The sequence below is a fragment of the Capricornis sumatraensis genome, chromosome 13, assembly GCF_032405125.1.
Source record: "Capricornis sumatraensis isolate serow.1 chromosome 13, serow.2, whole genome shotgun sequence".
Lineage (NCBI taxonomy): Eukaryota > Metazoa > Chordata > Mammalia > Artiodactyla > Bovidae > Capricornis > Capricornis sumatraensis.
Genome location: NC_091081.1, coordinates 67,890,532 through 67,905,915, shown reverse-complemented (window position 1 = coordinate 67,905,915; position 15,384 = coordinate 67,890,532). Strand labels below are relative to the sequence as shown.

Below are 15,384 nucleotides of genomic sequence, written 5' to 3'. Positions count from 1 at the left end.
TAAATTGATTGACCTAAAGTTAAGATACTCTTTTAAGGACTTTGTATATCAGTTCTGCCTCTAAGAATTTATCCTAAGAAAATAATCACAGATGTACGTAAAGATTTATCTACCCATATATTCACTAAGACAATCAATAATATAAACTCCCATAGGAAGGAATATGCAGTCATTAAAAATTATGTTATGGAAGAACGTATGCTGACACGGAATTATTTATAAAATATTCTAGGTGGAAAACAGGTAATAAAATGATATATAAGGTGTTTTTGCTGTCAGCCAAGATGAAGAAAGCTGATTGCAGCCCAACATTCCCACTGACTACAACTAAAGCTCCTAACAAAATACAAAAACCAACTACCTGAAGACTTTGAAAAGTACACATATTAGGTGTATCAGGAGTTAGAGAAAAACTTAAATAAAGACCCATAATGTGTGAGGTTGATGGAGCTTCACTGTCCTTTCTCACCTAGAATTGACCTGAAGGTAAGTTGAATCCTGGAATTATGCAGCAAGCACAGACAGCCAGAACTCCAGGAGAACTGCCTTTTTCCCAGCCAGAGGACTGGGAAATTACTCTTGCGTGCTGGAGACTTTGAATATTTTTTTTTTTCACCTTTTATTTCACTCTCAGCTTTGCTATGAAGCCAGGCCCCAGATAGAGAGCTTCACTGGCAACAGCACAGGTACCTGAAACCCCAAGAAAAGCCCATCTTTCCAGCCAGAGGAACTGGGAAAAGACCTTCTTACAAAGGGTTCTCCTGCCGCTTGTCCATAAGAAAGCTCCAATTGTGTAGGCTGCACAACGGCATGGGAGGCTAAAATTCTGAGAGGACGCCATCCTTCTGACCAGAGGAACCAAGAAAAAGAGCATGTGAGAGTTTTAGAGCATGGGAGAAATCATGGAGAGAAGACACATGAAAAGAAGCAATTCCTAAGTCTGTGTTATGAACTAATGTAAGTCCTGGACCTGACCAGAACGAACCTCAAGAGGCTCAGCAGAGGTGTCGAGACATAAACTACCATAGAAATCATTATACTAGTTCTAGACTAACTCCTGGGTGCTATAAGCCCCAGTCAGATCCAAAACTCCTGGCAGAGTATTTGAAATTACAGCTGACATCAGAAACCACTATGAGACAGAATATGAAGTTTGCACCTAAATTGATTGATTGCCTCCTAAACAATCAAACAGAAAACCATTTTCCAAAGGACATTAATCTGATCAATATTCAAGGAAAAAGACAATTAACAAATACTTATTCCAGGTTGGCAGAGATGTTGGAATTATCACACGAGGACTTTAGAGCAGCTCTTCAACAATCCTGAATAAGGTAAAGGTGAACATTGTTTAAAAGGATAAAAGAGAGAGATGCTTAATTGAGAAGCAGAAGCTATGAAGAAAAGCAGAAATTTTAGAGCTGAAAGAGACAAAAGTTGAAATTTTAAAACTCACTGGATGTTTTTAATAGCAGAATGTAGATAACAAAGGAAATAGTCACTGAATTAGGAGATAAATCAATAGAAATCACAGAACCTAAAGAACAGAGAGGAAAAAAAGACTGGAGAAAAAAAATCCCAAGTCCTCAGAAACTTGTGGGACAATAATCAAAAGGTATGATCTTCGTATCAGTGGAGTCTGAGAAGAGATAAAAGAGACAGATGGATGCAGAAAGAATATCTGAAGAAATAATGATTGAAAACTTTTCAAACTGTGTTAAAGATCGTAGATTCAAGAGGTTCAGTTTAGTTCAGTCGCTCAGTCCTGTCTGACTCTCTGCGACCCCATGAACCACAGCATGCCAGGCCTCCCTGTTCATCACCAACTCCCGGAGTTCACCAAACCCATGTCCATTGAATCGGTGATGCCATCCAAACATCTCATCCTCTGTCGTCCCCTTCTCCTGCCCTCAATCTTTCCCAGCATCAGAGTCTTTTCCAATGAGTCAATTCTTCGCATCAGGTGGCCAAAGTACTGGAGTTTCAGTTTCAACATCAGTCCTTCCAATGAACACTAAGGACTGATCTCCTTTAGGATGGACTGGTTGGATCTCCTTGCAGTCCAAGGGACTCTCAACAGTCTTCTCCAACACCACAGTTCTAAAGCATCAATTCTTCGGCGCTCAGCCTTCTTCACAGTCCAACTCTCACATCCATACATGACCGCAGGAAAAACCATAGCCTTGACTAGACAGACCTTTGTTGGCAACGTAATGTCGCTGCTTTTGAATATGCTATCTAGGTTGGTCATAACTTTCCTTCCAAGGAGTAAACATCTTTTAATTTCATAGCTGCAGTCATCATCTGCAGTGATTTTGGAGCCCAAAACAAGAAAGTCAGCCACTGTTTCCCCATCTATTTGCCATGAAGTGATGGGACCAGATGCCATGATCTTAGTTTTCTGAATGCTGAGCTTTAAACCAACTTTTTCACTTTCCTCTTTCACTTTCATCAAGAGGTTCTTTAGCAAATTCTTAACAGGGTAAACTCATAAAAACATGGCCAGACACATCATAATCAAACTGTTGAAAATTAAAGACAAAGGGAAAAAACTTCAAGCAAGCCAGCAGAAAATAACACATTACATTCAAGGGAGCAATGGTTTGGATGACTGTAGACTTCGCATCAGAAATCACAGAAGCCAGATGACAGTGGCACAACATCTTTCAAGTGATAAAAGATTAAACAGAATTTTATACGCAGTGAAAATATCTCTCGGGACTGAAAACAAAATTAGGAGGAACTCTCTGATTAAGGAAAATTAAAATATATAATTTGTTCCCAGTAGAACCAATATTAAGGAAATACTAAAAAAAAAATTCTCAGGCTTACAGGAAATGATATCAGACGGAAATGTGGACACAAGGGCTGAAAGAAGAACAACAGAAATAGTAAATATCTGGGTCAAGAAATAGACTATTTTACTCAACCAAGTTATTTAAAACGTTTGACTTGAGAGCAAAACTTAAAACACTATCTGTGGATTTCTCAAGTTATGTGGGTGTACTTAATATGACAACTAAGTGGGGTGAGTGAAGCAATAAGGTTGGAATGTTTTAATTGAAATGGTAAACTATTCACTCTAGAATACGTAAAGTAAGTTGTGTATTCAGTAATCCAAAGAACAGCAACTATAATAATACAAAGAGATGATCCAAATAGCCAATAGTGAAATTAAAATGAATATTAAAAAATAGACTAGTAGAAGGCAGGAAATGGGGAATGAGGGAACAAAAAAAAAAGGTCAGAAAAAGAAAATAATAAATGGCAGACCTAAATCTAACCATTTCAATAATTAAATGTACACGGTATCTACTAAAGTATAGAGATTATCAAATTAAATTTAAAAATAAGACTCAATATGTTGTCAACAAAACAGTCCACTTTAAATATGTCACTATAGATAAAAAAGTAAAAGGATGAAAAAATATACAATCCAACATTTATCAAAAGAAAACTGGAAAAGTTATGATAGTATCAGGCAAAGCAAAGAAAAATTATCAAGGAAAAAGAATATTTATAATCATGAAACAAATAATTCATCAAGATATACAGCATTCCTAAATGCGTATGTACTTAACAAAATATATGCCCCAAAATATGTGAAGTAAAACTGAAACAAGAAGTAGACAAACCCACAATTACACCCAGAGACTTCAAGGTTCCTCTCTCAGTTAATAAGAGAGTAGTCAGAAAATCAGCAAGATATAAGGGACCCGATCAACATTATTCACTAACTTAATGTAATTGACATTCAAGTGTACATGGAATATTTAACATGACAGTCCATACTCAAGGCCATAAAAACGAACAACAAATTTTAAAAGAAGTGAACTTATGCAGAAAATGACTTCTGATCAGAATGAAATTAAACTAGAAAAATGACAGAAACATATCTGAGATATAGCCAAAAATGTATAAATTAAACACCACATGTTTCAATAACCCATTGTGAAACAGAAAGACTCTGGTAAGGGCAAGGGGTGTACAGGAAACCTCCCTACATTGCCTCAATTTTGCTGTGAACCTAAAACTGCTCTAAAAAAATGAAGTCTTAATAATTTTTTGAATTTCAAAAGAGATATTAAAATATTTTTAAATGAATGACAATGAAAATAAAGTATATTAAAATTTGTAACATGAAACTAAAGCAGTATTAAATATTATAAAAGAAAAAAGAACTCAATTTAATAAACCTGTTTCCACATTAGAAAACTAATAAAAGAAGAACCAATTAAACCCAATACAAACAGAAGGGAGAAAGTAATAAAGTTTAAATGCAGAAATCAATGAAACTGAAAAAAAGAAAAACAATAGGACAAAGCCAGTGAAACCAACAGCTGACCTCTGAAAAAATAAACAAAACTGAGAAGTCCTTAGCCATACTAACGAAGAAAAAAGATACAGATTCCCAATGACAGGAGTGAACTTTGGTTATCACTACAGACCCTAAAGACAATGAAAGAAAAGGAGAGAATCTTGACATTAGATGAAATGAATCAATTCCCTGAAAGACATAAACTACCACATCTCAAAAGAAAAGAAATAACCTGAATAATCCTATGTCTTGAAATCAACCAAATTGAATTTTCAACCAAGAAAACTCCAGGCTCAGTGATTTTCTCTTGTAAATTCTATCACAAATTTCAGGAGGAAGTAATAGCAAATTTACTCCGTCTTCTTCCAGAACATCAAGAAGGAATAAGGCTACACCATTACAATACTATCAAAGCCAGGCCAAAAAAAAAAAAAACACCCCCAAAACTACAAATACTCCTCTTTAACAGAGAGGTAAAATCAACAAAATGCTAGCAAATTGCCATTTTCTTCTCCAGGGATAAAAAGGACACTATACCACAATCAAGTACATTCACTCTGGGAAAGCAGGATCAACTTAATATCCAAAAATCAATCAATGTTAAGAGGAAAAAAGTCATATGAACATATCAATAGATGCAGTTAAAGTCACATGACAAAATTCAACATCCATTTATGATATTTTTAAAAACAGCTTCTCAGTAAACAAGAAATAGGAATTGTGCTCAAAGTGATAAAGAGGGTATGCAAAAAATCTATAGCTAATATTATACTTAAGTGCAAAAAAAGTCCCCCTAAAAGTGAAATGACAAGACTATCCACTCTCAACGCATATTATGAATATCATATTAGAAGTCTTAAACAAGACAGTAAGACATGAAAAAGAAATAAAAGGCATGATGATTAGAAAGGAAGAAAACTGTCTCTATTACCAGATGATATGACTGTCTACATTAAAAAAAAAAAAAAACCTGCATGAAATTCACAACAAAGCTCATAGAATGAATAAGTGAGTTAGCAAAGTCACAGGATATAAGGTCAGTATGTAAAAATCAATTATATCTCTATATACTAACAATAAACAACCAGAAAGTAAAATTTAACAAAAGAATACTATTTGTTTCACTAAAGAGGATATACACATGGCAAGTAAGACAGGAAAAGATGTTCAAGATTATTAGGCACTTGAGAAATGCAAATTATAACCACAATGAGAGGGCACTACACATCAGTTAAAATGGCCAAGATTTCAAAATAGTGACACCACCACATAACTGTCAACATGAGGGGAAAATGTATCACTCGTATATTGCTGGTGGAAATGTAAACTGGTATAGCCATTCTGTGGCCCTAGATAGTTTCTTTTAAAACTAAAATTGCAATCATGATAAAACCCAGAAATTGCCCTCTTGGACATGTATGCCAGAGAAATAAAAACTTATGTTCACATAAAAACCTATACATGAGTATTCATAGCAGCTTTATACATAATAGCTCAAAAGCAGAAACAAGCCAGATTACTTTCAATGGATGAATGATTAAACAAAGTGTGGTGCATCCATACCATGACAAACTCATGGTAAGGTGAAAATACTGCCTTAGCTGAAAAAGCATTTAACATGCACAACTTACCAAGCACCATAGCTGAGCCTAACCTGCCTTAAACGTGCTCAGAATACTTACATGAGCCTACAGTTGGGAAAAACAGTCTAATCCAAAGCTTAATTTAAAATAAAGTGTTGAATGTCTCATGTAGTTTATTGAATAATCTACTGAAAGTGAAAAACCGAATGGCTGTGTGGATACAGAATGGTTTTAAGTGTATCAGTTGTTTGCCTTCCTGACCCCATGGGTGCCTGGGAGCTGAGGCTTGCATCTCAAGAGCATATCATACTGCATATCACATGCTTATAAACAAAGCAAGGGGCGGCAGAGTAAAGCTTCTTGCCCTGGCTTCTGCTGTCAATGCACAGTGTAGACAGATGTAAATGCTGGTTTCCTGACTCTGCTCCTAGATGTTAACTACCTGCGTCCTGTCCCAACCAACACTCTGAGCCCCTTGAGCTTGCTCGTATTTCCAAGCGGCCTCACAACCAGAATGGCGGGGTTCACATCCAGAATGACAGGGTTCACTCTGGTGACATCCACCTCTGTATGAGAGTGTTCCTTTCCTTTTTTCCCTTCTGCTTAAGCAAAGGAAGCTGCTAGAGGACAGTCTGAGCCCTTGATCATCCATGACTGCTCACTTATAAGTAAAATGAGGGCTTCCTTTGTGGCTCAAGTGGTAAAGAATCAGCCAACAATGCGGGAGACCTGGGTTTGATCCCTGGGTTGGGAAGATCCCTTGGAGAAGGGAACAGCTACCCACTCCTGTATTCTGGCCTGGAGAATACCATGGACTGTATAGTCCACAGGGTCGCAAAGAGTTGGACACCACCACTGAGCAACTTTCAATGAATGTGTAATGCTTTCATACCATCAAAAAACTATAAAGTTGAACCAATGTAAATCGGGGACTGCCTCTACTAACAAAATGTAAAGATAGCCCCAGATAGCAAGAAAATGTTTGCAAATCACATATTTGACAAAGAACTTCTATTTAGCATACACAAAAACTCTCTAAGCTTAACAATAATAAAACAATCTTTTCTTAAAATGGGCAAAAGATTTGAACAAGTACCTGGAAAGAAGATATATATATATGATAAGGATGTACAAGAAAAGAGGCTTAACATCATTAGTCATGAGGGAGATGCAAATTAAATAACACTGTACACCAATTAGAACAGCTAAAGTAGAAGACACTTGACAATGCCCACAGACGAGGACACAGAGCAACTGAAACTCTCATAAATTGCCGAAGGCAGTGCCACATGACATAATCACTCTGGAAAACAGTTTGGTGGTTTCTTATCAGGCTAAACATATAATTGCTATATAACCAAGTGATTCCACTCCCATAAAAAATGAAAGCTCATGTTCATACAAAACTTGTGCAAATATTTATAGCAGCTTTTCTTACAATCACTCCAAACTAGAAAAAAACTCAGATGCACTTCAGTTTATCAGTGAATCAACAAAGCAATATATCAATGCCATAAAATACTACTCAGCATTAAAATGGAACAAACTGTGGATATACACAGCAACGTGAATGAATCTGAAATGCATTATGCTAAATGAAAAGAGCCAGATTCAAAGACTATATATCATATGCTTTATATATATGTATTTCTAGAAAAAGCAAAACTATAAGGATAGAAAACAAACCTGTGATTGTTAAGATTCAGGGGGAGGGTTTGACTATAAGGGAATATCACAGGAAAATATTCTAATATTTTTAAGTGATTGTGGTAGCAGCTACGTGATTCCCAGGTGGCTCAACAGTGAAGAATCCACCTGCTGAGGCAGGAGCCACAGGAGATATGGTTTCGACCTCTGGGTTGGGAAGATTCCCCGGAAGAGGAAATGGCAACCCACTCCAGTATTCTTGCTGGGATAATCCCATAGACAGAGGAGCCTGGTGAGCTACAGTCCATAGGGTCCCAAAGAGTTGGACACGACTGAGCATGTGTGTAGGCTATGGAATTCTATGCAACAGAATTGTACAAATTTTCTGGAATGCTATGTGTTGATCTGAAATTAAACTGTTAAGTTATAACACATCCTGAGAGATCTAAATATAAAGTCAACACGAAGGGGCTAAACCATTATCTCAATGATTTTTTATAATTTCATGCTTCTAAAGCATCGTCTTGAACACATGCCATTTGCTCAAGATTCAAAATGACAGTATTCTTGCCACCTGGTGAATTCCAGCAATTTCTCTAATGATTCTCCATTAACCTATTTGATCCAGCCTACCGAAGCAACATCCCATACCTTGCTGCCCTCCATGATGGATCTGCTCCAGGGGTTTTCTCATGTGCATAGAGAGAGCCCTGTACTCAGTCCTCTGGCAGGACTACCGGGCAGAGGAGACAGGGGCCCTTTAACTGTCTAGCCACAGACTGCTAGACACAAAGCAAGCTATGTTGTTATGGAATCCTAAGCAGTAAGATTTTTCCAAGTGTGCTTGGATCACGGGGACATCTGATTCAATATGGAAAACTGTACTATTGTTCACACTTCCACAGAAACATGTGATATTTCAGGGGAACACAGAGAAACAAATGAAAGCCTCAAGAGCAGCTACCAATTTTGCTAAATGTTATACCAGACACAGGGAATGGCAGAGATGGGAAAAGAAGTGACCTCAGCATGGTCAGATGACTCTGTAATTTCAATAACATTTGCAACTAAGAAAGGGAATGAGTGATTATATCATCAACTATTTCCCCAACTCTGACAAATCCAGGCCCCTATTTTATGCCTGATCCAAAAGAAACACTTTCAAAGAGAGGGAAGAGAACTCTGTGCAAAGTATCCTACTCAAAATTCTTCCCCCAGGTTAGGAAAAAGCATTATTTAATCCTTGAAGTTTATATGCATTTAGGGTCAAGTCTGATTGCACTGAAAAAAAAAAAAGTTGCAGTTTCACAATATTGAACACAACAAACCTGTCTAATTTTGTTCAGACTACTCAGTGAACTACTGGCCTTCACATGGCACTATGTGGTTTTGACTGGCAAAGCTAAATATCATAGTTACATAATGGTATATAGACTCTCCTCTCAAGATATTTTATTTCCTATTTGAAATTAAGCCATGGACTAGAATCAAGAATATTTTCTTACAAGTATATAAGAAAATGTAAGACAAACTCAAATGCATCCTTTAGTATACTTACACTGCTCATTCTCCCTTTTAAATATTTTTAAAGGTCAAAAATTCTTAGCATGCCTAAAAGAAAAAAATGTATCCTCCAGGTATACTTGACCATTTCCTGTTCTTTGAACACCCCAAGCTTTTCCACATCTGAACTCTTATTTATCCTGCTTCCTCTGTGGTTTTCTTAAATTCTTTTACAAAACAGATTTAGATAACAAAAATAAGTATCCAGATTGTATTACCTTAAACCTCTGCAAAAATGCCTTCACCCAGTCAAAACAGAAGACCATGCCTTTGGCTTTCATAAAATCATAATGTAAAAAAAAACTATAAGAATATTTCCATAGATAATCTGCTGGAAAATAATCAAAGGCATTATCTGCTACGCTACCCAAGGTCATTTATATGACTAGCTGAGTGGTAAAGAACCTTGCAAAGTCAGTTGTCTGGAAAGAATTGTATTTTTCCTGATAAATTGTTATGCTTCCTTTATTCCAACAGTAGAGACAATGCAATCAAACGTGTATTCTTTTTCGCTTGGTTTCCCTGAAGATTAGCCAAATTTGTTTCTCAGCTGCAACAAACAGCCTACCCTTGGTGCCAAATACATATTTTTCTCTTTCACTTAAAGTTGTCATTTTTTTTACAACATCGTTTTAACCATGTAACAATAAAAGTGACATAATTAAATATATATTGAAGTATGCTTAATTGTTTTAAATACAGTAGGCAGAATTAATATATGAAGGCTGTTTTCTACAAGCTACTCCATAGTAAATGACAAAACAGAAACAGTGTGGCCTAGAGCAGTATTTTTCAAACTGGAATGTGCAAAAAAATCACAGAATGATATTATTAACAGGTAAATGCTTATTCAGAAAGTCTGGGGCAGAGCCAAAGGTTCCACATTTCTAGGAGGCTCCCAGATGAGATCACTTCTGGTCCTCAGACCACACTCTGAGGAGGTAGGGCCTCACCAACATTCTGCCTGTGCATGAATGGAAAGTCAGTACAGGAGAAATAATGAATATAATGGAGCCCTAAGACATGACAGGGCTTCCCAGGTGGTTCAGTGAGAAAGAATCCACCTGCCACTGCAACAGATGCAGGAGGTATGGGTTTGATCCCTAGATCAGGTGGATCCCCTGAGGTAGGAAATGGCAAACCCACTTCAGTATTCTTAGTCCAAGGGGTCACAAAGAGTTGGACACAACTGAGCATGCACACACGCAAGACATGATAACCCTCGAAACGGTGAGAACCACGAACTAGAGCAAATGGGACCAGATAATCACATTTCTGTTTCAATTTTTAAAAATCAAAGCATCTTAAATCCCAAGTCTATAGTAATTTTTTATAACAAATGTCCAGTTCATGTTTTTCAGAGAAGTTGATTCTCATTCATGGTTTAGACATTCTATCATATAGAGTTCAGTAAAATTCTGATTGATATATTTCCAAAAATCCACAGTATTTTGAATGGTTATAGGAGGACACACAAGGAAAGAATACTTACTGAACACATGGAAAGATGCTCTCTATTCAAATGTTTACTAAACCCCCACTATTCTAGTACTACTCATAGGCCTCAACATCCAGTCTGTTTTTTCTTTTATTTATGTTGGTTTGATTCTGATTCTTCATTTCTATCACGTTGAGGGTCAATTATTATATAACTTGGGAAATTACTTGATTAGTGAATAAGTGAATGAATCTACATCATTTGAAGAAAATTCTTCACCAGTAATACTGGTGAAGAAAATATTTGAACAGTAGTCAGTTCAATATTTTTTTCTTTCCAGTTTATTTCCAGTTAAGAGTATTCCTTCTGGCATGGCATGCTGCACAATGATAATTTCTAAAATACTTCACAGTAAAGAAAAGGTCTAGTTTTTCTGAAGCTATTCCACTTTTATAGATTCTTACATTGCCCGTTGTCACATGTATGTCTTCCCAGCGCAGTTTCACAGATGCAGAAGGGAAAAACCTGTATTTTGGTTAAAACTAAAATTAACCAATTGTCTAATATACATAAAGAACTATCTAAGTCATTATCTTACTGCATAAGTACAATAACGTTTAAGGTTTTCTTCTTAGGTCACAGGCTTTAGAGCCAAGTGTACAAGCTTTCTATTGCTGCTGCAACAAATTACCATAAGTTTAGTGGTTTAAATGCAGATTTTTTATTTCATGGTTTATTATTTTATGGTTCTAGAGGTCAGAAGTCCAAAATGGGTTTCACATGACTAAAATCAGGGTGTCAGCAGAACTGTGCTTCTTCTGGAGTCTCTGGGAGAGGGGTTATTTCCTTGCCCTTTACAGCCTGTTGACACCTCCCACATTCCTTGGCTCTTGGCCCCTTCCTTCACCTTCAAAGCCAGCAATGTTGTATCTCTCTGTGACTTTCTTCCACTGTCCCATCTTCCTCCAACTCATTCGTCTCTTCTGCCTCCCTTCACTTTTAAGAAACCTTGCAGTAACGTAGATAAACTGCAATAAACTGTAGATAAACCTCTCTCTTTGAAGGTCAGTTGATTAGCAATCTTAATTCCTTTGCCATGTAACCTCACATATTTACAGGCTCCAAGGATCAGGATGCAGACTTTTTTTTTGGAGGGGGGGTGGTCTATTATTCTGCCTGTCATGCCAAGTGTTCCATTTCCATTTACTAACTTGAATTTTCCTGAAGCACGTTTAGTTTTCTCACTGTTCTTTGATTCTAGGAAATAAAGCTCTTAGGGAAAAAAAATAGGATAAGATTGCTGATAGCAATAACTTGCATTTCAGTTTTTAGCCATGAGCTCCAATTCTTTTGGGATGACTCTCATACTCAAAGAAAGATACAGATATGGCTGGAATGGCCACTGCAGCATAACCATATTATCCTGGATCCATGTTGCCTGAAATTTCTGAGCTACATTTTGGTAAACTGATGCCACAGATCACAGAATCAGAATGTGACCACCAGGATAAATGTCTTGATTCTCTGTGATCTAAGTTGCCTACTAAGTTGCCTACAAAAAGGGCCTTTTCCTTGAAGTTTTAAGAAACTAAATCTTCTTTCAGAATTGCTCTAATGGGTTTAGAACCATTAAAAATGTCCAAAGCACTGAAGTAATAGTGTTTATTATTTTCTTAAACACACAAAAAATGAGAAATTAAATGAGTCAATTATAGTAGCCTAATCTTTTCATGCCATTACTAGGGATTGACAGGATGGTTGTTTAAACAGCTGTACAATGCTTATGCGCCAAAGACTCTAAATCTCTAATAACAAAAAGAGTAACACTTTGCAAGAGTGTTTCTTTGAATATATTCTAGACTGTACTTTCTCACAGGAACTCTCGACGAAGGATTTATTATATTTCAATCCAAAGCCACAGAGACAGAGTTTGAATGATTGGCTGAAGGCCCTATGCAAACTGAATCTAAATGTGAAACAAAGTAAAAGCTTCAAATTTGAATTCATGGCCTAAATTCTGATAGACAAAAGCATGTTTGTGGTGATTATCATTATTTAAAACAGGTAGGTCCAATCGCCAAATGCTAAAATACAAATTGTATGACAGTTTAAGCAGTCAGATGGGCTCTATTAAAGTTTGATGTCACACAAAGGTTATGAGAGATATATTGTTTCTTGTGAGTCTTCTTCTGTAACACACAGTAAGCCATGCCAGTGTGAGTTGTCATCTCTTGCACGGGTTAATGACACCCTCAATATCTCCCCCTCTCACCTGCTGATGCTCTCTCCTATGCCCTCAAAATTACATCTAATACTTCTGAGAACTGTTCACAGCTCCTATGGTTCTGGTGGGATTTTCATCAGTGCATCAACTCAATGCAGTTCCTTGGGCCAGCTCTAAGCGAGATCAAGAACAGGATAAGGTAGTGATCTGACAGATTTTCTTCATATAGCCAGTAAAAAAGAATTCTGAAAATCTATGCACATATTTCTCAATAACATCTAAATGTTTAAACATCTAAATAACCTAAGTTTGCACAGTTGAAGGGGGACATGATTTCTAATGCTCTGATCCATATTTATTAGAATCTCAGGACTACAGGTTTCACTGAGTCTTATGGAAGATTAGAAAAGGTAGAGCCCGTGGATGAACTAATCAACCCAAGACGACTTTCTGTCAAGACAAGTCTGACTTCGTTTTTCAAGCAAATATGAAGATAGTTCTAGTGACACCAGTCCATCTTCTGAAAGCTAAAAGGAACAGATAAATACAGCACAGAGCCTTGTCCCATGCTTGAGTCTTGGATGAATGGGGCAGAAGAAAGGAGAACTGGCAGGCAATAGCCATGTTCAGAGGCAGATCCGTTTCCAGAAAGACCTGGAAGTTGAGGAACTGAAAATTGAAACCCCTAAAACACTATGTCCTGGGCAGTCTTGGTGCCCAATTTGGAGAGTGCCGAGAAAAAAATGACTTTAATTCCTCTCAGAACATATCTAACAAGATACAGATTTAAAATGGCATTTCTACACAAAACTCCCGCTGACTGCATTTCTTTGAAGGATCCTCAGCCTTTGGAAGTATCTCAAAACAGTTATCAAGTTCTCTTCATCAAAATGAAGGGTCAACAATAAGATTACAATCTCGTTTGTGCAGCGAACCTCGTGTAGCGGTAGTTCTGGCGACCGGTTTACTGGGTTCTGCATTTTCTCTAGTCCCTAGAACTTCTCGCTTTTGTTTTCTCTGTTCGTACTTGACCATCTTTTACTGTGTGTTTGAGCTCGTCTGAGTCACCTATCACCTTGAAGTTCCTAGGCTCCACCCCATGTCCTTATTGAGTCTTATGCTCAGGCTGATTCTCTGGCCCTTTTAGTGCCAGAAGTGGTAAGCTGTCGAAAAGAAAGGGAACAAACTACAACTTCCAAGGCCATGATGTTGTGCCAACAGAGGAGTTGCTTATGCAAACTACTGTGAACTTTTACACGGTAAGATAGGGAGAAGTGTAGCGTCACAATGAGAATACATTTGGAAAATCTTTCTCTTCTAATGTTTCTGAGGACAAAGTTTGGAAGTAAATTAGTGACAAGGGGCAAAAAAAAAAACAGATAAAAGGAAGACAACTTTATTAGGCGATTTCTATTTTTTCTGAGGAACTTTCTCTTCTTTGTGAGGAGGACTCTGGTCCTTTCAGAGGAAGCTTCAAGTCATTCGAAGATATCCAGTGTCTTCCAGCTGCTGCAAATTGATCCCACGGTGGGTGCTCTGGAAAGCATCCTGGGGGTCGAATGGGTCTCAGGCCGCTCCTGATCAAGGTCGTCCGATCCATTTGCTAAGAGGAGAATCTTCCCAAGGCACCTCTTAGAAGCAGGTGTGTGTTCCCCTCCAAAGAGCCCACCACCTGGCTGCGACCCATCTGCACTTGTGCCCCAGCTACCAGGCAACGCTGGGTGCTTCCGAAGGTACTGCTGCGGGGGCAGCGGGGCCTTTGAGACGCAGTCACTGGGGAAGAAGCGAGGACGCGGCTAGATGCCGGCGGCACGCGCGCAGACGCCGACGCACCCTCAAACACACGCGGGTTCCGGGTGCGGGGAGGACGGGGGAGGGGAGGGGGGCGGCCTTACCAGATCAATGAACGTCAGGAATTTCCAGCTCCCTCCGTAGGTCTGATGCGAGGGCATTTCGATGGCCTTGTAGTTGCACAGGATAGAGCAGTAGGACAGCAGGATGGCCACCCGCAGCACCTGGCAGGGGACAAGCGCCATGTTCGCCAAAGGCCTGGGCGGCGGGGAGGACGGCGCCGGGCGCGGGCGGGCGCCGTGGGAACCCCGGGCGGGGCGGGGCGGGAGGAGGCGGGGCGCGCCCCGCGGGACCGGCGCGAGCGCGAGCGCGCGGGCGACCGCCCGGGCGGGGCGGCGTGTGCGGGCTCCGGCGGCGGCCGGGTGGGCGGCGTGGCGTCAGCTCTTTCGTCATCTCCCTCATTCTGCTGCTGCCTTCGCCAGCCCTGGAGACCTGGCCGGGGACACCCCCTCGGAGTCCCAGGAGCGGGTGGGCGGCCTCCGAGGGCTTCCGGGGCTCGAGGAGCGCGCATGGGGTTCCGGGAACCGCGGCCCGCAGCGTCTGCCGGGCGAAGACGGAGCGCGGCCCGGGCTGGGCGGGCGCGGGGCCGGGCACCGGGGCCTGGAAACCCGCTCGGAAGGAGGGGACCCCAGTGTGGACCAACGGTCCAGCTCGAGGACTTGCTGGCCGAGTGGCACCGTCGGAGGCGTGCACGTGGGGTGTAAACCGCGCATCCCACCCGCCTCCTGTGACTTGCTTGCGTTCGGACCCAGCTGGAATT

General features: G+C 39.4%; 1 protein-coding gene across 7 annotated transcripts in view; it reads right to left on the bottom strand.

Moving 5' to 3' along the window:
* The window catches only part of AIG1 (androgen induced 1), a 260,489-nt gene extending 245,661 nt beyond the window's left edge, over positions 1–14,828 (bottom strand). For all 7 annotated transcript variants that reach the window (XM_068984916.1, XM_068984915.1, XM_068984920.1 and 4 more), the window contains exon 1: positions 14,669–14,828. In XM_068984916.1, the coding sequence (XP_068841017.1) occupies positions 14,669–14,809 (141 nt within the window). In that variant the 5' untranslated portion in view covers positions 14,810–14,828. The remainder of the gene's footprint in view (positions 1–14,668) is intronic.
* Between the last annotated feature and the right edge of the window lie 556 nt (positions 14,829–15,384).